The sequence below is a fragment of the Acomys minous genome (assembly GCF_964271855.1).
Source record: "Acomys minous genome assembly, chromosome: 5".
Lineage (NCBI taxonomy): Eukaryota > Metazoa > Chordata > Mammalia > Rodentia > Muridae > Acomys > Acomys minous.
The window spans coordinates 20498908-20526790 of NC_140494.1; the positions used below are offsets into that span (position 1 = coordinate 20498908).

Consider the following 27883-nt stretch of genomic DNA (forward strand, 5'->3'; position numbering starts at 1 on the left):
GGAGGAATCCAGGACGGGAATTTAATGCGTGGCGGAGCGGAGCTGCGACAGGACTGTGAAGTTAGCGCGGCCAACTGCAGGAAGCCATGCTTCATTACACCCTTCATGGAAGCTGGCACCCTCTCCCAACCATTGTTACCCGCGGGCCAGTTCTCGAGGCACAGGCCTTCAGGTAGGTTCCCAGGGCCACGAGACGGCCCCGGGGACAACCCCTCGGCGACGCCGGCCGGCCCCCCTCCAACCCGGGGCCACCTCCTCATCCTCACGCGCGCCCCGGGGGGCCCGCGAGGCGAGGGCGGCCTAACGTCCCGGGCTCGCGCGCGACCCGGGAGGCCTCGGCTAGACGGACTCACTCCGGCCGCGCCGAGCAGCCGGCTCCGCTCGTCCCCCCCCACCCCCCACCTCCGCACACCTCGGCGCCGCAGCCGAGCGGTGCGGGGGAGGGGAAAGCCTGGAGGTAGGGCTGGGACCGAGGGGACGCGGCGGCGCGCACGCAGGCCTCGCCTCTCCGGGCCGCCTCCCTCACGCCGGCCGCAGGGCGGGCCGACGCGCACGCCGGGTGACGCTCGGAGGAGGAAGCGCAGCCCCTTCCCCTCCCTCGCCGCCCCGGGCCCAGCGGGAGCCCCCCAGTGCGCCTGTGCGGAGGCCTGCTTGATTATGTGTGCCCTCCTCGGGCGGCGGCGTTAGCGGCCGGGTGGAGGTGGGGAGGGAGGACGCCGCGGAGGAGAAGGAGGAGGAGGAGGAGGAGGAGGTGGAGGAGGAGGGGAGGTGGGGGGGGGGAGCCAGCAAGGACATGGCTCCTGACTCCTGTGCGGAACGTGAGTGACTGAGCGGCAAAGCCCGAGTGAGCGAGCGGCCGAGCGGGCGGGAGGGCCGGCGGGCGGGCGGGTGTGGGTGGGTGGGGGGGTCTGGCGGGCCGGCGGGCGTGGGGGTGCTCTCGGTGGCTTGCTCGTGTTTGTTAATGGTGCCCCCCAACTCCCTCTTAGATGGTCTCTAGCGACCGGCCCGTGTCACTGGAGGACGAGGTCTCCCATAGTATGAAGGAAATGATTGGAGGCTGTTGCGTTTGCTCAGACGAGAGAGGCTGGGCCGAGAACCCGCTGGTTTATTGCGACGGGCACGGCTGCAGCGTCGCGGTGCATCAAGGTAAACACCCAAAACCGCCCGCCGGGCCGACCCGGCCTGCTCCCAACCGTCACGGCTCCCTATCTTCCTCCCTCCCAACCCCCCCCCCCCACCCACCCCTCGGCGGTAACTGCCACCGCCGCCCCTCCCTCGGCCCGCCCGCCGGCCCTGCCCCGCCCCGTGCGCAGGCCGCGGGAGCCCGGCGTGGTCGCCGTAGCCGCCGCCGCGGGCCGTGCTTCGCCTCGGCCTGTGGGAGAAAGTGCGTGTGGCCCTGGCTGTCATGTGATCCCGCTCTCACTCAAGTGTCATTTGGTGGCCTGCGGCGGCGGGGGCCTGGGTAGGGTGGGAGAGTGCGACCCCTCGCCTGGAGTCCCCGTGACGGTGGGGTGGCTTTGGGAACCGGAGGCCGCGTGTCGTTCCCCCCTCCCTCCCGGCCCCCCCCATCCCGTCCCGTGTCCTCCCCCATTACTCCCCTCCCCCAAGCTCCCAGTCTGCCGCAGTGTGTCTGTCTGGAGACTTCCTGTGGTCTGGCGGGGTGGGGTGGGGGCGCAACCTGCCTCTTCATTTGAGGGAGAGAGGGATGGTGGGCCCCCCTCTGCTGGCACCCCAAAGCCCTCTGGCAGAGACTCTTGCTGTTGCGGGCCACTGGCTGTTTCTGGGGGAAGACGGTGGAAAAGGGTGTCCAGGAGGGAGTGTGTCTGGGCTGGTGGAGAAAAGCTGGTCTGTGGCTGCAGCACAGCCTGGGTGACACTGGAGAAGAGGCAGTGGTGGCGGTGCCCCAAGAGATTTGGGAGATTCTTAGTTTATTCTTTGGATATTATCATTGGGTGAATGCTTTGGGTAGCAGCTCCCCCAGCCATCTACCCCCAGCCCCCCCCCCAAAAGCCGAGGAACTCTTAAGATATTTCTTCTGGTGATTGAAGTTTCTGACTGTCCATTTCAAATAGTTAGGAGATCCAGCAGGAAACACTAGGTAATACTGTTGGTGGCTCACTGCACAGTCACCAGGCCTGTCTGCCCTCTCTGCCTGTTTCTGAGGCTAACAACTGAGTGGTAGAAAATTCTTTGGATAGGGTCTTGCTGTAGAGCTGAGGCGGGCCGCAACCTTCCTGCCTCTCCCCTCAAGTATGGGAATTATAGGTATGAGACTAAAGTTGTTTTGTACTGTAATGGGAAAAGCCTTGCCCAAGGAGGGAGAGGGGAATTAAGACAGTTTTTTTTTGTTTTGTTTTGTTTTTCTTCAATACAGGGTTTCTCTGTGTATCCTTGGCTGTCCTGGACTCACTTTGTAGACCAAGCTGGCCTCGAACTCACAGATTCACCAGCCTCTGCCTCTGGAGTGCTGGGATTAAAGGCGTGCGCCATGCCCAGCCTAAGGCAGTTTTTAAATTTTAGTTTTTTTTATGTAGACCAGGCTGGCCACAGACTCAGAGATCTGCCAGCTTTTACCTCCAGGGTACTTGGATTAAGGGCGTGTGCCACAGCTGGATTTTTGGAGAGTTTCAGGTAGCCCAGGCTGACCTTAAGTTCCTGGTCCTTAGGCTTGCAGCTGGGATTTCAGCCATGTGCTACTATTCCTGGGTTATACTGTGCTGAGGATGAAACCAAGCACTCTGCCAATGGAGCCTCAGCCAGGCCTCCAAGTGCCATCTTCAGAAGAGTTAAGAATTACTGTGGGGAAGGGGACATTTAGATAAGTGGTGATGATCTTGAGAGAGAGACTTAACTGGAGCTCTTGGTTGTCCCTGCTGTGTTATATTTGGCTTGTGACCCCAGCCTTTAAAGGCTAAGCCATCTCTCCAACCCGTTCCTGGATTCTTGGAAAGGAGGAAGTTACGTACTGTTACTCTCTTAGCTAACATCAAGAGCACAAGGGAGTAAAGAGTCATTTTTCCCTGTAACATTGTGTGTGTGTATGTGTGTTAGTGTTTAGTTGGGATACAAAATAAAAGATAGGACATTCTCAAATATATATACACACACACACACACACACACATATATATATCTTGTACTTGGCTTGAATATAGTTTCCCAGTGCCTTTTCCCTTTTGCTTTTCTGTCCTGGGGCAGAGAGTCTCATGAATTGGATGGTAATTTTTGTTACATAATCTCTCCTTGTTAATACAGAAAATGTACATCTAAATCTTAACTTTTCCCTTCTAGAGGTGCTTTCAAATAAAGGTGTGTTTGGACTCTATGCTGTTTCTTTTTATTTTTTGATACAGGGTCTCACATAACTCAAAGTCAAAGTTGCTATGTTGATGAGGCAGGGCTTGAACTCCAGATTCTTCTGCCTCTACCTCCCAAGTGCTGGATTACAGATGTGTGCCATCACTCTCTTAGTCGCTGATGCTACTTTTGATCGATAGGACATTTATACTTAGACATACTTACATAGGTTTGAAAGAGGCCTAGGCATGGTGGCTTATGCCTGCAATCACAATCTTGAGAGGGGGATCCTTTTGAGTTTGAGGCCAGCCTGGACTACAGATTGAAGACTCATTAAGTTTATAGTTCCATTGAAGGAGAGAGATAGCATACAAAGCCCTGGGTTTAAACTTATCAAGTAGTAAACCTGGCCTGATACCTGTAATCCTGGTATTGTGTGTGGTCAAAACCTTACATCTATTCTAGGGGTTGTACAGTAAGTTTGAGGCCAACCTGTGCTATGCACACTATTTTCTCAAAAATAAAAGTTTAGCTTTTGGTATTTAAAAGTGCTGTTGATTTTTATTATGTTTCCCAATAATTTAACACATTTTCAAGTTTCTTCTGAATAAAATAGAAGTGCAACATGGGTCAGTGGGTAGAAGGCACCTGCCACCAAACCTGAACCTGACTAGAGTTCAGTCCTGCTCTTGGTGGAAGGAGAGAAGTAGCTGGTGGAAGTTGCCCTCTGACCTCTGCTGCTCACCTTGGCACACAGTTGCCCCTACAACATGTGCAGAATAATAAATAGTAACCCCCTTTTTTATTTTTTATTTTCTGCAGCTCTGGTTTTTTAAGTTGCTAAACAAATCAGGCCTTTTCTACCTTTGTGTGTTTTCATGCTGATGATCAGACTCAGTACTTTGCTTATATTAGACACGTGTTTTACCATTGAGCTCCAGTTGCCCTGGTCCCTTGGGTTTTATAGACAGGATCTCACTGTAATCCAGTCTGGCTTGTTTCAGCTTCTGAGTGCTGGGATTATCTTGTGTTCCACCTTGTCCAGCTTGAAAAACAAAACAAGAGGCTGCACCAGTGTCTAGTGAAGGCGTATGTGGCCAAGCCGATTGACTTGAGATCAGTTGTTGGACTTACATAGTGGAAGGAGGAAACGGACTCTTGGAAGTTGACTTCCATGTGTATATGTGGTAGAAACACACAGTAAAGCATAACAGTAAAGAAATATATGTGTGTGTCTGTGTGTTTTTAAATGAGGCCATGGAGTAGGTATGTGAGACTGGGAATACTTGCTGGGTATGCATTTTATATAAAGGCTTAAACATTTTTTTTATAACAGCTGTATTGAGATAAACTTATATACTCTGCAATTCACCTGTTAGGAGTGGTTTTTGGTATACTCAGAGTTTTGCAAACACCACTATAGTCTGTTTTAGATCACCCTAATAAAAACCTGAGATACTTTAGAAGTCATTTCTTGTTTCTCCAGGACTCCCACATACTTAGGTAGCCACAATTTTGTTTGCCTTTTTTGGATATTTCATGTAATTGTGTGTGTATGCGCTGGGGATTAGACAAGCGTGCAAGTTTTGTACCACAAACTATCAATGTATTCTTTTGAGACAGTATCAGGCCTCTTAGCCTGGCTTTGAATTGCTGTGGTAGTGGCTGACCTTTACTTTGTGATCTTCCCGCCTGTTTCCTGAGTGCTGGGATTACAAGATTACTTCACCATGGGCTTCGTATGTGATATGTATGCTGTACTCTACCAGTTAAGCGCCAACCCTCGACACCCTCAGTTATTTCCTTTAGCATATTTTGTTCTTAATCTGTTTTTGTTGTTTATTTATCTGTTTGCAGGATGTAGTCGATGAAATCCTTTCTCAAATAGGAAACACTTGGTACTTAGATTGTAGGGAAATGAATGAATTCATGATTTTTTGATTTATTCTGTGTATAACATGTTAAGGTCCACATAATCACCTATAAAAAAAATAACCCAACATGCAATTAAATAAAAAAAACTAACCCTGTTGCTGGGCGGGGTGGTGTACCCCTTTAATCCCATCACTGGGAAGCAGAGGCAGGCAGATCTCTGAGTTCGAGGCCAGCCTGGTCTACAAAGCAAGTTCCAGGACAGCCAGGGCTGTTACACAGAGAAACCCTGTTTCGAAAAACCAAAAATCAAAACAGAACAACAACAAAAAACCCAAAACCAAAAAACTACCCCCCCAAAACAAAATAAAACAAAAAACACTAGCAGCATTATAATTTACGTGAGGACAGTTTTTTCACTATTTTGGGGGTGGGGGAGGATAGGGTTTCTTCTCTGTGTAGCCTTGGCTGTCCTGGACTTGCTTTGTAGACCAGCTTGGCCTCCCAAACTCCCAAAGATCACTGCCTCGCCTCCAGAGTGCTGGGATTAAAGGCGTGCACCACCACGCCTGGCCTGTAAGGACAGTTTGGAGTGACTTGAAACTCATGGTCATCTGGTTTTAGCCTCTCAAGTTCTGTGGTTATATTTATGTGCTGCCCCACTAAACACTGCTTGAGCAGTAATAACCCAAAGGTGGAATAGTTACCTATTTATTTATTTACTTATTTGTTTATTGATGATGGTGCTTCTCTGTGTAGCCTTAGCTGTCCTGGACTTGCTCTTAGACCAGTCTGGCTTCAAACTCCCAGAGATCTGCTTGCCTCTGAGTGCTGGGAAGGTTGAATTTAAAAATTTACTACGCTATAATTTTACTTTTTATTAAATACATGCTAAACACTATATAAAATAATTTCTTATAAAAGTAAGTTGTTGAATACTGTGAGAGGTAATTGATAGGATTTATAAAAGATCATTTTTCTTAGTCTTCAAATATAAATGTTTCATTTTCAAATTTAAACTATTTTTGTTGTTGTTTCCTGACAGCTTGCTATGGCATTGTTCAAGTACCTACTGGACCATGGTTTTGCAGGAAATGTGAATCTCAAGAGAGAGCAGCCAGAGTGGTAAGGACTGTTTATCAAATATTAAAATACTTAAGTAGTTTAGGATGGCAAATATTAGCTACTGATTTTAAGTTTTAAATTGATTTTATAAAATCTGAAAAAAAATTAAATTGTGTATATGTATGTTTACAAGTTTTACTTGGTACTTTGAAAACTAGACATAGGAAATTGGACAGTTTTTGTTAATTCTATTTTACAGCTGATGATTGAACTCAGGCCCTTGTGCATGCTAGGCAAACCCTAAACCACTGAACTGTGTCCCCAGCACTGTACCTAGGGTCTCTCTGCTAGAGATGGCTTGCTGGTATTTCTGCGAGGTTTAATAAGTGTGGCAAAAAAATTTAGGGCCTTGGTTACTGTCATTTTTATTACTATATTTGTGCTGTATAATTTTATTTTGAGGATTCCTTGTTTTCAAGTGACTTAACATTTTTGACAAAGCAGCAGGAATTTTTGTTTCTTTTTTGTTTTTTAACTTAGCTGGTTACCTTCATCAGCACTTTGACTTGTTGTGAAATGCGGGAGGCTTGTTCTGGTTCAGTTCCAAGAAGGTGCTTTCCTTTCCTCCCACCCCAGTTAAACTTAGTGGAAATCCCAGTAGGAAGATGCAGTTTTATGTTAGTTATACATAAGTATAGCCAGTTGTCTTACGGCAGTTTCTCTCAGTGTTGAGTAGAGAACTTGGCTTGAAATCAGAAAACGGACATTTCAGCTTCTCTTCCTAGGCATATAGCAAAAGCAGAAGTTCTGTTTTTGTCTTGGGAGATTCTGGGTGAATAGACATTGTGTCCCAGTAGCTTAGAGCAGAGTGGTCTCAGTTGATTGTGTAAGAATCCATCGTAGCACAGTTGTAGTTAGCTAGTGTCGTGCTAACTAACAGGACTTAGCGGATGAGGGTAAAGTCCGTCATGCAAGTGTCAAGACTTTAGGAAATGTCGTTCAGTTGATAGACTGCTTAGTGTGCATGCGGGTCCCTGTGTGAAGGGGTGGCCGTGTGTAGACCTGCCATCGCAGTGCGAGGTGGAGGTAGGAGATCAGAAGTTCAAAGTCTTCCTTGGCTACAAGGTGAGTCCTAGTTTGAAACTAACCTAGGTTTCAAAAGAACCCTGTCTCCAAAAAAAAAAGTTTTTAAGACTTGAAAATATAGAAACTCTAATTTTTGACTTTTTCTCTTTGTTGGATATTATCTTTAGGGTGGATAGGTCTCTAAGCGAATGAAATTATGTTAGAATTATTAAACGCTAATAGTGAAGTGAGGAGGCATTTGCAGTATCTTAAAGATGAGAGTAGGCACGGCAACACAGGAAGATAGAAATACAGGAAAAGGAAGAGTGCTGGTGGGATGTGGAATGCCTCAATGCCAATTGTTGTTTGTTTTTCTCTTTATTTTATAGAAGTGGTCAAAATGTCAAGGTAAATACGGTTGTTATATTGGGAGCATGTTTTATTTAAATTTATCTAAATTGGTGGGATGTGGGAAACCATCAAAAAAGAGGCATAGTCTTCTCTAAATTCTTGTAGTGACAATTACAAGACAGATGTCAGATTCTAAGTAGAGCATTTTATTGTAAGGATATGGAGCCAAGACTCTTAATATGGACAGGAACTTAAACTAGTCCTGTATCTTTCTGCAGTGCTGGCTCCACTGTCTCTGTGAAAATTGTCTCTGTTGCTTAGTGATTAGTTGTTATACTATATTAAAGGCTTTACACCAATTACTCTATTAATTGTCAAATTCCTGAGGTAGTTCTTGTTTTATAGATTAGGAAGCTATAGTTTTAAGGGACTAACAGATCTAGAATTGCAATCTGGGTAGCCATTAAGCTGTCTTCTTCTTTCTTACATTACCTCTTGTGGAGAGAGAGGACTGTGTATCTCAGCTCTTTTTTACCTTTCTGTCCCTCCCAGGCTCTTGTTGAGATAGGCCTTACTTACTCTGGAGCCCAGGCTGGCTCGACTCGAACTGTTGAGAGTGATGATTGCTACCACACCTAGGTGTAGTGTATGACTTACAGAACATTCTTTTGGATTTAAAAACAAACAAGCAAACAAACAAACCAGGTGTGTGTGTGTGAGTGAGAGGTGTTATGGTTTAGCGGACAGCCATTGGATGTCAGTCCCCACCTTTTGACTTCTTTAAGACAGGGTCTTGGCAGAGCATGGTAGCACATGGCTTTAATTCCAGTATTCAGGAGGCAGAGGTAGATAGATGGATCTCTGTGAGGCTAGCCTGGTCAGTATAGCAAGTTCTAGGACAGTCAAGACTACATAGACTACAAAAACCTAAAAATAAAAGAAGAAAAGAGAGGGAGAATTAAAGCCTCTTGACTCTGCATATGCAACCTAGCTGGCCTGTGAGCTTATGCCTTGTTCGGCCTCTTACTTTCTGGAGAGACTTGTTGGGCTTCCAGATGTTTGCCCTCCTGAGTGTGCCTTTACATGGGTTCTGGGCATCTGAACTCAGATGGTCAGAGCTGATACGTGGTTGTGGCAAGTTCTTTTATACACTGAATTACCTCTCCAGCCTGTACCTCCTGTCCTAAGAGCCTGAAATCTCAGTCTGATTTTCATACTCTTGGCTAAAATTCCTTTCAACTGGTTTGACTTGGTTAAGGTCAAGTTCCTCAGATACCATTAGAGAACTGTGGATAGAGGTGGTTCACTTGTCAGAAAAGGAAGAGTTGTGAGTTGGTTGGAGGTACAGTGACAGATACTGAAAAGTAGTGATCCAGAAGGATAAAGTAGCATTTTCAGAAACTGTTTGCTTGATAGTATGTAGAAGGCATTTAAAAGCTAGGAGAAATGACAAGCTGTAGGATGATACTGTCAGAGGTGGAGGGCCTTGAAGGAAGCACATAGGGACCCACGGGAGCGCCTTAAAGAGTCATAGGTGACTCAGTGATACCAGGACCAGTTACAGCAAGGCTGGTGCTGGAGAGTGTGCTTCACAAGCACAACAAACAACACTTTCCCAGAGTAATAGTAATAGAAGAAGAGTAAATAACAGAGATCAAATGAAAAATAAATACAGGGCCAGTAAGATGGCTCAGTGGTTAAGGGGGCTTGCCACCAAGACTGATAACTGAAGTTGGATCCTAGGAACACATGTTAGAAGGAGAGAGCTGATGACACAAGATGTTCTCTGACCTCCCTCCACTCACACTCTGAATCACACCCTCCAAAGACATATACACAAATAAAACAATACAAAACAAAAACAAAGAAATGTAAAACAGAAAGAAAAAAGAGCTGGTTTTTTTTTTTTTAAGATTTTATTATTTATTATGTGTACAGTGCTCTGCCTGTGGGCACATCTGCAGGCCAGAAGAGGGCATCAGTTCACATTATAGGTGGTTGTGAGCCATCATGTGGTTTCTGGGAATTGACCTCAGGACCTCTGGAGGAGCAGTCAGTGCCTTTAACTTCTGAGCCATCTTTCTAACCAAGAGCTGGTATTTTTTATCATGGCGAAACAGGCTTGTAATCCCAGCTTTCTAGAAGTAGGGCGAAGATTGTGAGTTGGAGCGTGGCTTGGGCTGCTGTCTCAGAGTACAGGGGGAATTGGAGGAGGAGGAGGGAGAGGAGAAAACAAAACAGTCAGACATGGTGTCTTATGCCTATAAATAATCCCAGCACTGGGGAGGCTGAGGCAGGAGAATTGCCATGAGTTTGAGGCAGCCTGGGTGACAAAGTGAATTCTAGGCCAGCCTAGGCTCTTGTAGAGTGAGACCCTGTCTCAAAACACCAAACAAAACAAAACAAAACGCTAAACAAACCCCACCAAACAGCAGGAACCTCCCTCCCCACCCTTGACAAAAACCATAAGACCCCAGTCAGACAACAACAAAAGCAAACATACAATCAAAACTCCCTCACTGTGTAACTGAGCATGACCTTACATTTCTGAGGGTTTTTTTTTTAAAGATGTATTTATTATTATGTTTACAGTGTTCTGCCTGCATGTGCACCTGCAGGCCAGAAGAGGGCACCGTATCACATTATAGATGGTTGTGAGCCACCATGTAGTTGCTGGGAATTGAAGTCAGGACCTTTGGAAGAGCAGGCAGTGCTCTTGACCACTGAGCCGTCTCTCCAGTCCATTACTTTTAAATTAAAAACAAACAAGAAAAGGTGTGTGTGGCTTTTAAAAAATTTTATTTAGCTGTGTGTGGTGGTGCACGCCTTTAATCCCAGCACTCGGGAGGCAGAGGCAGGTGGATCACTGTGAGTTTGAGGCCAGCCTGGTCTACAAAGGGAGTCCAGGACAGCTAAGGCTACACAGAGAAACCCTGTCTCAAAAAACCAAAGCCAAAATAAAACAAAAACCATTATTTATTATTTATACAGTACACATTAGATCACATTATAGATGGTTGTGACCTATGATGTGGTTGCTGGGAATTGAACTCAGGGCCTCTAGAAGAGCAGTCAGTGCTCTTAACTGCTGAGCCATCTCTCTGGCCCCCAGTATGTGTTTCCATTGGTGACTTAAAAAAAAAAATCTCCAGCTAACTAAGGTAAAAAAAATTTTTTTTCATTATTTTGTTTTGTTCTTTGGAGACAGGGCTTCTCTGTGTAGCCTTGGCTGTCCTGGACTCACTTTGTAGGCCAGGCTGGACTTGAACTAACAGAGATCCAGAGATCCGTCTGCCTCTGCCTACTAGAGCCTACTCTGACAATATCGAACAGATCCTAGATCAAGGAGCAAGGATTGAGAAATAAAAGAGCAGAAATAAGAAACTGAGGCAAGACATAGTTGGAAACACAGAGTAGGCTCGAAAAGGCCTGAAGTCAATACTATATAACCTTGGGATTGAACTCATGACCTCGAGCATGCTAGGCGAGTACTTTACACATCTCTCTATCCTGTGATCTGCTTCCTTGAGTGCTGGAAGAGTTGATTAACTCTCAGCCTAGAGGCCACAGTGTACCTTTTTTCTGAAAGTCTGAAGGCCTTGAGTGTATTCTTGGCAGAACATCTTGTTTAGTCATGGTCTCAGCAATTGATGTGATTCTTACGCTGGAGCAAAGCGCATGAGAGCAACGCCTATGGACAGAGAGCCTTTGCAGATGGCTCCTGACTCTGCTCCCGAGTGATGGGATTACACTACACCCTGCTAATTTTCATTATTAAAACAAGATCTCATATACCTCAAACTGACTGAAAACTCATAGTTTAGGATGACCTTCAACTTCTAATTATCCTGCTTCTACCTCTGAAGTGCTAGTATTAGAGGCCTGTGCCTGTTAATACAGATTAGTTAATATAGATTTATTTTATAATTTAATTTTTTATTATATCTGTGTTTGTGGCCTCTGGACTTGAACATTTGAGTGCAGGTGCCAACAAAAAGCTAGAGGTGTTGGATTCTATGGAGCTAAAGTTCGAGCTTATCCACTGATGTGGATGCTGAGAAGCAGACTCTGGCCCTCTGTAGGAGTAGTACAGCACTAAACTGTATTTTAAGCCCCTAACATAGATTATTAATAGTTGTTTATTTTCTGCACTCAGTTATTCAGACCCTGTTTCAAGCATCCTTCCAGAAAGGGGGAAAAATTAAAAGATTAAGTTGGTGTTTTTACTTTTTTCTTCCCAGTCTGAATTTTTTGTTTTTGTTTTTTGAGACAGGGTTTCTTTGTGCAGCCCTAACTGTCTTGGAACTAACTCTGGAGACCAGGCTGGCCTCAAACTCACAGAGATTTGCCTGCCTTTGCCTCCCAGGTACTGGGATTAAAGGCGTGCACCAACACCATCTGGCTTAATTTTTATTAGTTTACTCTTTTTAGGCCATCCATATTTCAATATTTACATTATACATACATACATATCAGTGACTATATGTATAATTCATATTCTTTGACAGAAATAGTAGCCTATATTATTAGATTAAGAAAAATGCTGGTGATTAATCCAAGGCCTTGGCCTTTATGAATGAACTATAGCCAACACAGTCCTGCCTGTGCTAGATTTGAACTCCCCTGGGCTCTTGATCCTCCTGATTAGCTTTGACTACAGGCACAGTGATGCTGTACTTTGTTCATTCGTGTTCTCTTGTAGTGCTGGGGATTGAACCCAGGTCCTCACTGTTTTAGCCTTGAGTTACGCTCTAGCCCATTTGTGTGTGTGTGTGTTTAGGGTTACTGTAATAAGAAGGCTCTATTCGTGTTTTTATATTTAAGCATTTCATTATTTTGCTTTTCTATGTTAGTTTGAAGTTTAGGATAATACCTATTTAGCTGGAAGTAAAATTTATTCTAGTCTGTCTTCTGGTGTGTTTTAGCAGACAGTTGGCAGCCTATTCTCTTAAAGGCTTGACCTTTTTCTATCTGTGGAGGAGTATTGTTTTTAGAGAATTATGGTGAGCTGGGTGTGATGGTGCACTCCTGTAATCCCAGCACTCAGGAGTTCGAGGCCAGCCAAGGCTGCACAAAGAAACCTTGTCAACAAAGCAAAACAAAACAAAGCAAAACAAACAACAACAAAAAGAAGTATAGTGCTGACACCTTTTGTATCTTAGCTTGGGGGCTGAGGCAGGTGGGTAGCACTACATAGTGAGTTCCTTGCTTTACAGAATGAGACCTTGAACTCAAAAGGAAAAAAAATGTGCTAACTTATTTATGCCTTCAAATATTATCATGTCATTACATTTTCTTCTGTAACTATGACTTTATTTCTTCTTTGTGCTTACATAACTGTGGAAGCCACTTTGTCTTCATATTTATGCTTATTGTTTAGCTAAGAATTAATTTTCAACCTAAACCATCTGTAGAACACTCCCCTTTTTTTCCCTTCATATTTGTAGTTTTCAGTTTGTATCTTTCTTTTTTCTTTTCTTTTCTTTTTTTTTTGAGACAGGGTTTCTCTGTGTAGCCCTGGCTGTCATGGAATTCAGAGACCAGGCTGGCCTTGAATTCAGAGATCTACCTGCCTCTAGTTTGTGTCTTCTATGGTATCTTACTTATTGCCTTGGGAATGGTAAAGTTTCTGAGGTATTTATTTTGTTTTATTTTGAGAGTCAGGGTCTCACTATATCTGGTTGGTCTGGCACTTGCATTTAGATGTTAGCTGTGAACTCTTGTCTCGGCCTCCTGATGTTGGGATTAAAGCATGCATCACCACACCTGACTTTATTCTTCTTTCTTTAAAAAGACTTACGTAGTTTTATTTTGTGTGTATATGTGTGTGTGTGTGTGTGTGTGTGTGTGTGTGTGTGTGTGTGTGTGTGTATGAGAGAGAGAGAGAGAGAGAGAGAGAGAGAGAAAGAGAGAGAGAGAAATCTTGGATGCAAAGCATGTATGTCTTGTGTAGCATGTATGTGCAGTGCCCACGGAGGCCAGAAGATGGCACTGCATTCTCCAGACTGGAGTTTCAGACTGTTGTGAGATGGCATGTGGGTGCTGGGAAATGAACCGGAGTCCTTTTTAAGAGCAGCAAGTAGGGCTGGAGAGATGGCTCATTGGTTAAGAGCACTGACAGTTCTTTCAGATGACCCGAGTTCTATTCCCACCACCTGCATGGCAGCTCACACTGTCTCTAACTCCAGGATCTGACACTCACACAGAATAAGTTAAATAAATAAATAAATAAATAAATAAAAGAGTAGCAAGTGCTCTTAGCTGCTAAGCCATCACTCCAGCTCCTCCAACTCCCCCTTTTTGAGATGGGTTTTCATTCTGCAGACCAGGCTAGCCTTAAATTTAGTCCTAGTTAGGGTTTTATTGCTGTGAAGAGACACTATGACCACAGCAACTCTTATAAAGGACAGCATTTAGTCAGGGCTGGCTTACGGTTTCAGAGTCCATTATCACCACGCAGGGAGCATGGCAGTGTGCAGACAGACATGGCCTGGGTAAGGAGCTGAGGGTTCTGCATCTTGATCCACAGGCAGCAGCAGGAGACTGCTGTGTTAAGGTCTCATAGGAGACCTCAAATCTTGTCTCCACAGTGACACATTTCCTCCAACAAGGCCACACCTCCTAATAGTACTGCTCCTTAGGGCCTAGCATTCAAACACATTAGTCTATGGGGCCATTCCTAGTGAAACCACCACAATAGCCCAGATTGACCTTGGGTTTAAATAGACTCTCTGCCTTCTTTGCTTTGCCTTTTTTTCTTTTCCCCTTTCCCAGTTTCCCTTTTCCCTTCTCTTCCACTTCCCCAGCACTGTGTAAAACTGCACCTTTTGGAGCAGATGTTATCTTAATACTTGGGAGGTGGAGAAGGGAGGGTCAAGAGGTCAAGATTATCCTCCTCCACATTATAGCAAGGTCGTTTCTGGGCTCTGTGAGTAGACTCTGCCTCAAAAGACAGAAGTCGTTTGGAGTTGGAGAGGTGACTCAGTAGTCACGAGTGCTTTTGTTTTTTTCAGAGGATTTGGTTTTGACTCCCAGCGTCTGATGAGGTGGCTGAGAACCACCTGTCATTCCAGTTCCAGGGTATCTGATCCCCGCTTCTAGCCTCCACAGGCCTTGGCGGGCACACAAGTTGCGTGTTGAAGGCATGGTGCCTCACGTCAGTAATGAGTTCAGGGACAGCCTGAGTTACTAATAAGATCTTACATGAAACAAACGAAAAAATGACAGAGGTTTTAAGGAAAAGGTGGGAACACTATTAAGGTGCTAATGTGGGCCTCAGCCCAGGTAAATTATACTCTAGTTCTCTTAGAAGTTTTGTTCAACATACATGCTACCTTTAACATGCTTCTTAATAGTTAGCAAGCCTCCAAATTGCACTCCTAAAGTTGAGCCCATTTAGCTGGGTGTGGTGCCGCACGCCTTTAATCCCAGCACTTGGGAAGCAAGCAGATCTCTGTGAGTTTGAGGCCAGCCTGGTCTACAAAGAGATTCCAGGACAGCCAAAGATATTACACAGAGAAACCCTGTCTCAAAAACCAAAAAAAGTTGAGCTCACTTGATGAATTCAATAAAACCAGGGTTCTATAAGTAGGAAGAGGATGGAAGAAGGTTGGGTTTTGCAACAGACTATCACAGTTGGCCTGATGGGATTCATTGTTCTAGGTCAGTGTTTGTTTGTCTTTCAGATTTTATTGTTTGAATGTGTATTTTTGCATGAGTTCATATGTACCACATGTGTGCAGGCCACAAAGGAGATGTATCTTTCCCTGGGGTTACAGGCTTTTGTGAGCTGCCATGTAGGTGCTGAGAAGTGAACTCAGGTCCTCTACAAGAGCAATAACTGCTTTTAACTGCTGAGCCATCTTTCCAGCTCCATTTAGGTCAGCTTTTTAAAATCTAATTTTTTTTTTTTTTTTGAGACAAGGTCTCTCTTTGTAGCCTTGGCTGTCTTGGGCTCTCTTTGTAGACCAGGCTGGCCTTAAACTCACAGTGATCCACCTGTTTCTACATCCCTGAGTGCTGGGATTACAGGTCTATGCCATTGCTTTAGTTTTGTTTTTGTTTTTTTTTCTTTTTGCTTTTTCGAGACAGGGTTTCTCACTTTGTAGGCCAGGCTAGCCTTGAACTCACAGTGATCTGCTTGCCTCTGTCTCTGCCTCCAGAGTGCTGAGATTATAGGCATGTGCCACCACTACCGGCTCACACTCCTTTTTTTTTTTTTAAAGATTTATTTATTTATTATGCATAAAACGTTGTGTCTGCATGTACAACTGCACACCAGAAGAGGGCACCATATCTCATAGATGATTGTGAATCACCATGTGGTTGCTGGGAATTGAACTCAGGACCTTGGGAAGATCAGCCTGGTGCTCTTTTTTGTTTTTGTTTTTGTTTTTGTTTTCTTAACAATTTATTTGTTATGTATACAGTGTTCTGCCTACAGGCCAGAAGAGGGCACCAGATCTCATTATAGATGGTTGTGAACCACCATGTGGTTGCTGGGAATTGAACTCAGGACCTTTGGAAGAACAGACAGTGCTCTTAACTTCTTAGCCATCTCTCCAGCCTTTTAAAAAAATTAATTAATTAATTTAATTTTTTCTGAGACATAGTTTCTCTGTGTAACCCTGGCTGTCCTGGACTCCCTTTGTAGACCAGGCTGGGCTGGAATTCACAGAGATCTGTCTTCCTCTGCCTCCCAAATACTGGGATTAAAGGCGTGAGTCACCACCACCTGGCCTGCAGCTGGACCACTCTCTCCTTTTCTGAATGTGTTATTTTTAATTTTTTCCCTTCCCTCTCTTCCCCTCTTTCTTCCCCCCACCTTTCTCATTCCCCTTCTTTTCTACCTCTCCTTTTTCTTTCACATTCTTCCGTCACTCCCTTTTTTATCTTACTCTATAGTCTGTGTTCACATGGAATTCACTATATGGCCTAGATTAGCCTTGGGTTTGGAGGCCATCTTTCCTCTCTCTCAGTTGCTGAGATTATAGGCATGTACCATAGAGTCCTAATTACTTGTGAGTACTCTTTGAGGATTTAGTATCCCCTCCCCTGAGTGCTAGACATTGAACTCAGGGCCTTCTCCACGCTAGGCATGTTCTCTATCACTGAGCCATGCATCCAGACAAGGTTTTAATATTTTCTTCCTATTCATTTTACTTTGGTATTTTTAATACTGGCTTGCTTACCCCTAGTGCCAGATGTGGTGGCTCATGCCTTTAATCCCAGCAGAGGCAGGCAGTCACTGAGTTCAAGGTCAGCCTGGTCTATAAAGCAAGTCCAGGACAGCATAGACTATACAGAGAAACCCTGTCTCCAAAAACAAACAAACAGACAAATAAATAAATACTGGTTTACTTTTTGAGACAGCATTTCTTTGTGTAGTTAGCCCTGTTTGTCCTGGAACCCACTCTGTAGACCTACCTCTGCCTCCTAAATGCTGGGATTACAGATGTGCATTGCTCCCATCACACATTAATGATTCATGTTAGGAAATCTGAGTTGAGGTCAAAGAAATGGTTTTGGGTTATTTCTTTGATAATTTCTTCATTTTTATATTCATTGACTTTTTTTGTTTGTTTGGTTTGGTTTTTGTTTTTTTGGTATGCTTTGGAATTTGGGCCTCAGACCCCTGTATTAAGTGACCCTAATTTTTACTTAAGTGTTTTTTTCTTTCATTATTCTCAAGTAATACCTTTTTTAGTTCTTTCATTAATAGTTGACATTCTAGCTGGGCGGTGGTGGCGCACGCCTTTAATCCCAGCACTTGGGAGGCAGAGGCAGGCGGATTGCTGTGAGTTTGAGGCCAGCCTGGTCTACAAAGCAAGTCCAGGACAGTCAAGGCTACACAGAGAAACCCTGTCTCGAAAAAAACAAACAAAAAGGTTGACATTCTGTTGAGTTTTTTCCCTTTTTATTTTAGTTTTCTGAAATAATGTTTGATTCCTATGAAACTCCCTTTTGTAGTATTTGTTTGGTTGGTTTGGTTTAGTTTTTCAAGACAGGATCTCTGTGACATCACCATCCAGCGCTGTTTACAATTTTAATTCAAAGCCATCATTTCAAATTTAAGTACAGGTAGCTGCTGAAATTTGACTATGTAAAATTAGGCATTTCATTTAGTTCTTCATTTTCTTCACTATCTCATGTCAGCTTACCCTGGTGTTCTGGATTTATTATGTACACGGTGTTCTGTTTGCATATACACCTACACACCAGAAAAGGGCACCAGATCTCATTATAGATGGTTGTGAGCCACCACGTGGTTGCTGGGAATTGAACTCAGGACCTTTGGAAGAGCAGGCAGTGCTCTTAACCTCTGAGCTATCTCTCCAACCCTCCTTTTTTCTTTTTTAAAAGACTGGGTCTTAGCTGGGTGTAATAGTGCATGCTTGTAATGCCAGCACTTGGGGAGGCAGAGGCAGGTGGATCTCTATAAGTGTGAAGCCAGCCTGATCTACAAAGCAAGTTCAAGATGGTTAGGCCTACACAGACCCTGTTTTGAAGGAAAGAAGAAGAAGAAGAAGAGGAGAAGGAGGAGGAGGAGGAGGAGGAAGAGGAGGAGGAAGAAGAAGAAGAAGAAGAAGAAGAAGAAGAAGAAGAAGAAGAAGAAGAAGAAAAACGAACAAAAAGTCTTGCAGTATCGTACTTGCTGACCTCCATTAATTTACATAGATGAGGCTGGTCTTGAACTTTGTCTGTCTCACCAGTGTGACACATATTTCAGGTGTGTGCCACCATGCTTGATATCTGCCTAGATTTCTTTTGGTTTATTATCTCCAGAAAATTCTTAGGAGAAAGATTGTTACTGGGTGGTGTGTAATGGAGAGATTGATTTGATTGTGTGTGTGGTTTTTTGTTTTTTGTTTTTTTTGTTTTTGTTATATCTAGCTCTTCCTGATTTCACCCTTACTTAGAAAACACTGTTGTATATTTAATCATTCATGACTCATCATGTACACATGAATCTTGCCATCCTGTATTAGCTGATATCTATAGAGTTTCTCCTATTTTCCAAACTGTGGAATGTATGGTGAATTAATTTGGGACTTGTTGAGGCAGGTGGATTGCTGTGATTTGGAGGCCAGCCTGGTCTACAAAGTGAGTCCAGGACAGCCAGGTAACATAGAGAAACCTTGTCTTGAAAAACAAAACAAAATAAAACAAAACAAGCAAATAAAAAAAATTTGGGACTTGTTTTACTTATGGTTTGTGCAGTCTGTGTTTTGTTGTTTTTGTGGTTTTGGTGCTGGTGAAACCCAGTTCCTGCAGCACGCTAGCATGCATTGTGCTACAGAGCCACACCGCAGCAGTCTTTTCTGAAGGCCTTTACTACTTGTCTGTCTTTTTCCTTTGTAACATCCAGAATTTTAGAGCTGCTGTGTTTGTTGTTTTATATTTGTGTTGTCATGCCCTTTCAAATCTCTCTGTTGCTATTCAATAGCTACTTGAGGAAGAGAGAAGATAGTTTTAAGTGAAATGAGCAACCTACACTGCTTTTCCAACTGTTTTCCAATTTGAAATCCTCCTGCCTCAGCCTTCTGAGGACTGATATTGCAGGCATATATTACCGTGGCAGGCTTTTCTTGAGGTCTTGCTTTAGAAGTTAGTAGCTTCTATCATCAGTTTGTCCTTTTCCACTTGATTTTTTTTCTGCTCTGCTCACAAATGATTTGGCATTTTTCCTTTGGTTCAGCTTTTCCTTTTATATATTCACCATTAATCTTGTCCCTTTCATTGGCAAATTTCATGGAAAAATAAGCAGTAGTTGATACATCTACTTTGTCAGCTGTCTACCATATTCTCTTAGCTTAATGGTTAAGAAATAACTACTTGTCATTAAATGGTAGCATTTGATATCTGCTTTTGCTGTTCACACTTTCATCATGGGCACTGTCCACTATCCTTGTTGTCTTTTGGTGACCATTAAATAAAGTTTGTTACATAATAAATTTTTTGGTCACTTAGCATCATAAAAAATGATCTCTCTTACAGATTTGGGAAAATTTCCTCCTTTTTGGTAGATATGAAACACTTTCAGTTTTTCTTTTATCCTAAGCTACTAGGCAGCCCAGAATTAACTCTGGTCTTTAGTTACATTAGCCAAATTAATCTTACTATTAGTATATTTTTCCTTTTTCTCTTTCCGTTGGGGTTAGGACTTCATCTCTTATCTTTGTTTCTCTGCATGTTGATTTCATTCTCTTATACTACAGACTCTCTACTCCATGAGGCTGGAACCATGACTGCTGGCAGCTCTTGGCTTTCATCTTCCCGTCCCCTTCTACCAGGAAAAGGGGGCTCTTTTGAAGAATCCTGAGAAGGACTCTGACCTGTCTTGGATCATGTGCCCACCATCCCTCTGGCTGGAGTGGGGAGGGTTCTATGACTTGCCATCCTCACTAGAACTACATAGTTGGAATCAGGGGTAAGAGCAGTTCCCTGATGAAGGTGGGTGGGTCCTGTTTGGAGAAAGTGAATACTATGAGCAGATAAACAGTAGGTGTCTATCATTCTGGCTTTTAATAATTTTTATTATTATATAGGTCCTTCATTGTACTTATATGAAAAAATTTAAGCCTAAGTATATAGAGTATTATAGATAATGCTCATTTACCCTTCTAATTATATCTGGCTTTTAATTTCTCCACAAGTAATTTTGCTGTTATTTCAATAGCCAAATATATTTTCCCCAATTTTTGGTTCTACTTGGTCTATTTTTGACATTTTGACATTTAAACCATTGTGCTAAAGTAGGTGTGATAGTGTACAATGATAATCCTAGCACTTGGCGGGGTAAGAAGCAGGGAGATCAGAAGGTTAAGCCCAGCCTCCATGCTACATGAGACCTAATCTCAGAAAAACCAGAACCAAACCAAAAACAGCCCCTAAACAAACAAACAATTCCAAATAACAAAGCTGTAGTGTTAAAGATCATTTATGTTTCTTCATGACTTCCTAAAAGTTGCTCTTTTATTTTATCTCATGTGTTTGAACATTGCTCTTTTGGATTCTTTTTGGGATTATTTTCTTAACAGAAAGGTTAAGTTATGTTGGCTGGACACAGTGGCACACATCTGTAATCCTAGCCCTTGGGCAGAGGCAGTTGGATCTCTGTGAGTTCCAGGCCAGCCTGGTTTACAAAAATTGTTCCAGGACAGCCAGGACAGAGAAACTGTCTCAAAACCAAACGGAACCAAACCAAACAAACTCCCCAAACAGAAAGACAAACAAACCAAAAAACCCCCATAATTTAAAATTTTTATTTATTTATTTTTTGAGACAGGGCCTTTATATGGACCCATCTGTCTGTCTGGCCTAGATCTTGCAGTATAGATCAGGCTGGTCTTGAACTTTTAGGTCAGCTTGCGACTGCCTCCTCAGCGCTGGGATTAGTGTGCAGTGCCACTGCAGGGGAAATTACTTTCTTTAGTTGTATTCATAAAAATGACGTCTGGGCCTGGAGATGGCTCAGCAATTAAGAGCATTTGTGGCTCTTGCGCAGTACCTGGTTTCAGTTCCCTGCCATTCTTTTCTGTCCTTTGTTGGTATCAGACATAGAAGTGATGCACATATGTGTATATATATAAAATGTCTATACACATGAAAAATTAATCTTAAAAAAAAAAAAGTCTGTTTTCTCTTAGTTATGTCCTAAAGCCTCAGGTTAGAGTTTGTTGTCTTGTATTGGACCCAAGTTCTTCTGCACAGTAAGCATATTGTGTGCACTGAGCTACTTTTTGGTTTTCTTTTTTCTTTTTCTCTGCTTGCCTGCCTGCCTGTCTTCCTTCCTTCCTTCCTTTCTTTTTGAGAATATCTCTCAGTGTGTAGCCCAGGCTGGCTTCTGCTCTTGGATTTCCCAAATGTTGAGATTATAGATGTGTGCCGTCACTTCCAGTTTTTCCGGTAGCACTAATTTTTGGCCAGGGGTGGTTTTGTTTTTGTTTTTTGAGAAGGAGTTTTTCTGTCTGTAGTACTATTTTTTAATTGAAGAGACAATGTGACACATAGGGTCATGTGGAAAATAGTTTGACACTTGGGTATTTCAGCAGTTGATGATCTTAAATATGCTGTTATATGTTTTAGATTATGTTTTCAGTGTGTGTATGTCTCATGTGCATAGGTATCATACATTTAAGCATATGGTCTGTCACCTAAGTCTTTTCTAGCCCATGCCCAGAAAAGTTAATAATATACATGCATATATGTATTAACTGCCTTAAATTTGACTTTATTTTAGAAGTAAAGTAGAATAACATCTGTGTGGTAAGGTTGGAGGTGCGCTATTATTTATTAGAACAGTATTCTTCATGGCTGGGTCTTCTCATGGATTTATTTTACTAATGCTTTGTCATTATTTAAATTCCATAATTCTTATTTATTTTCCCTTTACCTTGAAGGTTAGGATGGGGAAATTTGTAAATACAATTGTTTTTTCTCTTCTGGTACCTTTTTTTAAATTTATTTTTATTTTTATTTTTATTTTTTATTGGTGGTGGAGGATTTTATTTTATATTTTTTCTTCTTTCAAATGTACTTTATGCTTGGTCTGCCATTTGTTTTGAGCTGCCTTCTTGACATGTAGTCTAGATTGCCTTTGGAGTCATGGTCCTTTCAGTCAGTATTTAGAATGTTGAGATTATGGGTCTGACACACTTATTTTGGCTGTCTTTATTTTTTTTATGAAGCATAGTTGGAATTTGAATATTTATTTTTATTGTGTTTGTATGAATGTTTGCCTACAAGTAAGCTTATGTACTTTGCGTGTGCATGCTATTCATGAAGGCTGTAAGAGGGCGTTAGAGCTACTGGAACTAGAGTAAATATAATTGTGAGCTGCTGTGTGGGCGTTCCATCATCACGAGAGCCCTGAGGATTTTGTTTTGTTTTGTTTTTCTTTCTTTTTTAAAAAATAAAAGTAACAGATTACCTTTTTATTTTTAATTTAAATTTTTTTTGTATTATTATGTATACAGTGCTCTGCCTGCATGTACAGAAGAGGGCATTAGATCACATTATAGATGGTTGTAAACCTCCATGTGGTTGCTGAGGATTGAACTCATGATCTCTGGAAGAGCAGCCAGTGCTCCTAACCGCTGAGCCCAGCCCTGTTTTGTTTTTCAAAATGGAGTTTCTCTGTGTATGCTTGGCTGTCCTGGAACTCACTCTGTATACCAGGCTGTCCTCCAACTGAGAGATCCACTTGCCTCTGGGATTAAAGGCATGCACTGCTATGCCTGGTTAGAGCCCCTGGGATTTTAACCTTTTATTTTGGTTTGATGGTAAATTCAGATGCAAGTTAAAATTTTTTTAATGTTATTTGTATATTTTGTATTTTTGATTAGTTGTGTTTGTGCTTTTTGTGTGTGTGCATGTGTGTATGTGTAGTGTAAGCAAATAAAAGGATAGATTGTAGGAATTGGTTCTTTTTTCAAAACGTGTGAGTTTCTAGGAGTTGAACTCAGATCTTCAGACTCTGTTGCAAGAACCTTCACTGGTCCTGCAGCATGCAGTGTGAACTGTGACACAGATGCCCAGTAGTTAAGTGTGTTTATTGCTCTTGTAGGAGACCTGGGTTTGGTACCGGGCTCTTGACTGCCTAAAACACCGTCAGGTGATCTGATGCTTTTTGGTCTGTGGGTACCTGTATATATGTGGTGCAAATAAACTCAGGCAGACACAACATGTACCTTAAAAAAACAAACAAACAAAAAACTTTTTCAAAAAGAAAATCCTGAATTTAAAGAAGTTCAGAGTTTTTGTGAATTTCTAATTCAGTTTCCTCAATACTAACATCTTGAAAAATAGGAAGCAGGACTTGTTTGGGTGACACAATGAGACCCTTCTGTGTCCTTTTCTACTTTTAGAGCTTAAGCCTTGTGCATTTTAGGCAAATGCCCTAACACTGAGCTATCCTCAGCTCCAGCCCTTGGTTTCTGAGCCTCTACCTCCAAGGTGTTAGGATAAACACCATTCTCGAGCTGCTGCTTTTTTTTTTGTTTGTTTTTGAGACTTGAGTTCCTGTATGTAGCCCTGGCTGTCCTGGAGCTCTCAATATAGGTCAGTATTGCTTCTGTTACCAGAGAGCTGGGATTAAAGGTGTGCTCCACCATGCCTGGTCAAACTGAAGCCTTTAAAAAATAGATATATCAAATGCTATAAATTTCCCATTCAACTGTGGTATAAGTGCCTTGAAAGTCCTATTTTTCTCATTTGAGTTTTATTTTTAATTTTGTGATATGACTTTTTTTGTTTGTTTTTTTTTGAGACAGAGTTTCTCTGGACAGGGTTTCTCTGTGTAGCCTGGGCTATCCTGGACTCACTTTGTAGACCAGGCTGGCCTTGAACTCACAGAGATGGACCTGCTTCTGCCTCCCCAAGTGCTGGGATTAAAGGCGTTTGCCACTGTACCCAGCATGACCTTTTTCTTTACATTAAGGAATTTTGTTTCTGAACTTAGTTAATTTGATTCTGATGTATCATATCTTATATTCTTTTTGTTTGTTTGTTTTTCAGTAGTATTTCTTGGTAGCCCTGGTTGTTTTGGAATTCCATGATTCAGATATCACCCTGCCTTTCTCTGTAGAGTCCTGGGATTAAAGGCCTATGCTACCATTGCCTGGCTGTGTTACCTTTTGTGATTCTTGTACTTGGTGTTTATTAGGGTGCTTCTAATGCATATTTATATTTTTTCTTCCTTACGATTTATTTTTAGGTTGTGTGTGTGTGTGTGTGTGTGTGTGTGTGTGTGTGTGTGTGTGTTTGTGTGTGTTTGCCATGTGTATGCAGGTATTTGGAGCCTAGAGGACATTGGATTCCCTGGAGCAAGGGTACAGATGCTGTTTGGGTGCTAGGAGTGGAGTTCAGTTGCTATAGGAGAGAACAGTCTGTCTCTTCAGCTTCTCTCTCAGTCCTTTAAAAAAGTGGAGCCTTTGCTGGCCTGGTACCTGGTACCTGTAACCTGCTACAGAAACCATATTGGTCTCAAATTTGCAGTGGCTGCCCCGATTCTGCCTCCCAGGTGCTATGACTATAGCTAGATGTGAGCCAACATTCCTGGGTATACTTGAGTTTTGTTTTGTTTTGTTTTTGTTTTGTTTTTCTTCCCCGCAGTCTCTCTTTGTCCACATATGATCTTATTTATAATTTTAACCAGATATAAAGGGTTTGTTAGTATATTCTCTTTAGGTTTTTCTGTATTGCCTCTTTTGTGGCTCTAATTATAAATACATTTGGCTTTTTGATAAAGCTAACTGAAGTTCATTTTTGTTGTTCATGTCTGACGGGTAGCCTGTATTCCATGTCCTGCAGGCTGGTTCTGGTGCTGCTTTCTCAGTGCGTGGCTTAGAGTGCTCAGGATGAGGCTTGAGGCCTGAGGCCGGCTGGCCCCCTCCCACCCCTCATGCTAGGTCAGGTTCCTAGTTTTATGGTGTGCGGGCGGGGGTGGGGGTGGATTGGTTACAGTTTAGTTCTTTTAGAATGAAATGGCCATATCAGGTGGCAGTGGAGCTCCATAGACCTGTGAAGATACCAAGTGTTACAAATTCTAGCCGCTGAGCTATGCATGGCATAGGAAGCAGGTCCAGTGAGACTCAGGCCTGGGCAAGTGAGTGCTTCACGGTGCTCAGCAGTGGCTGTGGAGCAGGCTTCAGTGACTGTCAAGGCTGACTATCAGGCATCCAGCAGCGGTTCTTCCCCAGAAGAAATGGAGAAATGGTGAGCACCTGAGGGAGCAAACTAGCCAGCCAGCCTTTATTTATAAACCTTAGGCAATGAGGAGGGTTTTGTGGGCCAGAGATGCCAGGATACATACTCTAAATGCAGTGGTACAGCACCTCATTTACATGCAGTAGTATGGGGGTCCTATCACAAGAAGGAAAACATAGTACTTAAATATCCTATGGGTGAGGGAGTAACTTCTAGATACAGTTAAGGGTCATTGCTCAAGGCGAGGATCTCTTCAGCATAGGGTGGGGTGCTCTAGGAATTCCTAGGTGTTTGCTAAACCGGTTTTCTTATCTGGAAATGGTAGGGCCTGTGATCTTTCCTGAAGGTCGTGTGACACTCCTTAGAGGATCTAGGGGTACCAGATCAGGGGAAGAGAGAACCTCACTGAGAAAAGGAGTCTATCATAATACAGTGAGCTTGGCTGGGTGTCTGGATATGCCAGACTCATCCACCTCTCCAGCTGTGCCCCATATACTCTTTTTTTGTTTCTCTCTGTAGCCTTGGCTGTCCTAGATTTACTTTGTAGACCAGGCCAGCCTGGACTCACAGAGATCCATTTACTTGCTTCTGCCTCCCCGAGTTCTGGGATACAGGTGTGCGCCACCACACCTGGCTTGAAGTTCATTTTTTAAAGTTCCTTCCCTTTTGTTTCACTCAGGTTATTGAGTGGTACTTGGGGTTGTGGGGGTGGGTAGTGGTAAGTGCTTGCTGCAATAGACACTGGCAATAAAAGCCAGGAATACTGGTCCCAGCACTGAAATGCAGAGTCAGGGTTCCTTGTGGTTTTCTAGTTAGTGTAGCGAAGTGCTGAGTTCCAGTTTCAGTTAGAGACCCTGTCTAGAAAAATAAGACGGAGGACCATACGATGGCATCCTTTAGCTTTCATGTTCACGTGCACAAGTGTGCTCACCCCAACACATATTTCCAAACACATGCATATATCATACCACATACAGTAAACAAACATTACTTGGTTTTACATGCTGTGTGAATCAGTTTTTTCTGTTCAGCCTTTAGATAGACATGTTTATAATCTCTCTCCCAGATGTGCCACCACACCTGGCTAAGTTTATAATTTCAAATTTTTGTTTACTTACTTTAAAACTCTCAGGTAGTTAATCTAGGCTAGCCTTGAATTCCTCATCTTCCTGCATTTTCATCTCAAGTGCTAGGATTATAGGCATGTAGCTAGCACTATGGTTGAATTTTTTGTTTTTTGTTTTTTTCGAGACAGGGTTTCTCTGTTTTTATCCTTGGCTGTCCTGGAACTCACTCTGTAGACCAGGCTGGCCTCAAACTCACAGAGATCCACCTGCCTCTGCCTCCCAAGTGCAGGGACTAAAGGTGTGTGCTATCATCTCCCAGCTCTAGGTTGAAACTTTGTAAACTTTATGTTGGGCTGGAGAGATGGCTCAGAGGTTTAAGGGAACTGCCTACTCTTAAGGTCCTGAGTTCAATTCCCAGCAACCACATGGTGGCTCACAACCATCTGTAATAAGATCTGGTAGCCTCTTGTGGTGTGCATGAAGACAGTGTACTCATATGAGTAAATAGTTTGTTTGTTTGTTTATTTATTTATTTATTTATTTATATGAATGTTCAATCTGCATGTACACCTGCATGCCAGGAAGGCATTAGAAGGTATAGGTGGTTGTGAGCCACCACGTGGTTGCCAGGAATTGAACTCAGGACCTCTGGAAGAGCAAACAGTATTCTTAACCACTAAGCCATCTCTCCAGCCCCCTAAATAAATCTTTTTTTTTAAAGTTGTAACGACTAAATTTTATATAAGCAGAAAGTTAGAGGAAATAAGTGATAACAAAGTTGTTGTTTTGCTTCTTGGTTTTTTTGTTTTTTTGTTTGTATAATATAAATGCAGGTATACTGGAAGTGGCATGGGAAAGAGGGAGGGAAGGGGAGGTCGTGCTGGGGGTAGAGATGAAAGGAGAGAGGGTAGGGAGGTGGGGAAAAAGAGCATAAAGTAGATCTTTGTCTTCATTTTTTTAAAGGCGTATTTATTACTTATATAGTGTTCTGCCTGCATGAATACCTGTGGGCTAGAAGAAGGCACCAGATCTTATTACAGATGGTTGTGAGCCACCATGTGGTTGCTGGGAATTGAACTAAGGACCTCTGGAAGAGTGGCAAGTGCTCTCAACCACTGAACCATCTCTCCAGTCCCTCATTATAACTGTTTTAAAGGACTTGTCTAACATTTCAGTCCTGGTTTGATTAATTCTTATTTCATTACAGGTTAGAATTTCCTGTTTTTGTATTAGTCTTATAAATTTTTCCCTGTGTGTGGTGTGTGTGTGTTAGGTTCTGTCCATGAGCGTGAGAAAATACATGCCACGGTTCATGGAGGAAAGAAGACAGCTTTTCAGCTTCTGGGGGTCAGTTCTGTCCTTCCACATGGGTTCCAAGTATTAAACTCAGGTTATCGGTGTTGCCCACTGAGGGAGCAATCTTCCTAGCACACCCCCATTTCTTTTCTTATCCTCTGA

The 27883-nt window shown here is 42.9% G+C and overlaps 1 protein-coding gene across 15 annotated transcripts in view; it reads left to right on the top strand.

Annotated features, from left to right (window-relative positions):
• Positions 1 to 30: 30 nt before the first annotated feature.
• Positions 31 to 27883, top strand: part of MLLT10 (MLLT10 histone lysine methyltransferase DOT1L cofactor) — a 146483-nt gene continuing 118630 nt past the window's right edge. For 5 of the 15 annotated variants that reach the window (XM_084782419.1, XM_084782428.1, XM_084782434.1 and 2 more), the window contains exons 1-3: positions 752 to 844; positions 987 to 1146; positions 6214 to 6293. In XM_084782419.1, the coding sequence (XP_084638545.1) occupies positions 987 to 1146; positions 6214 to 6293 (240 nt within the window). In that variant the 5' untranslated portion in view covers positions 752 to 844. Of the gene's footprint in view, positions 173 to 332; positions 458 to 489; positions 701 to 751; positions 845 to 986; positions 1147 to 6211; positions 6294 to 19913; positions 20080 to 27883 lie in introns of those variants that run through there. The other 10 variants (XM_084782421.1, XM_084782423.1, XM_084782424.1 and 7 more) reach the window with 7 other exon arrangements.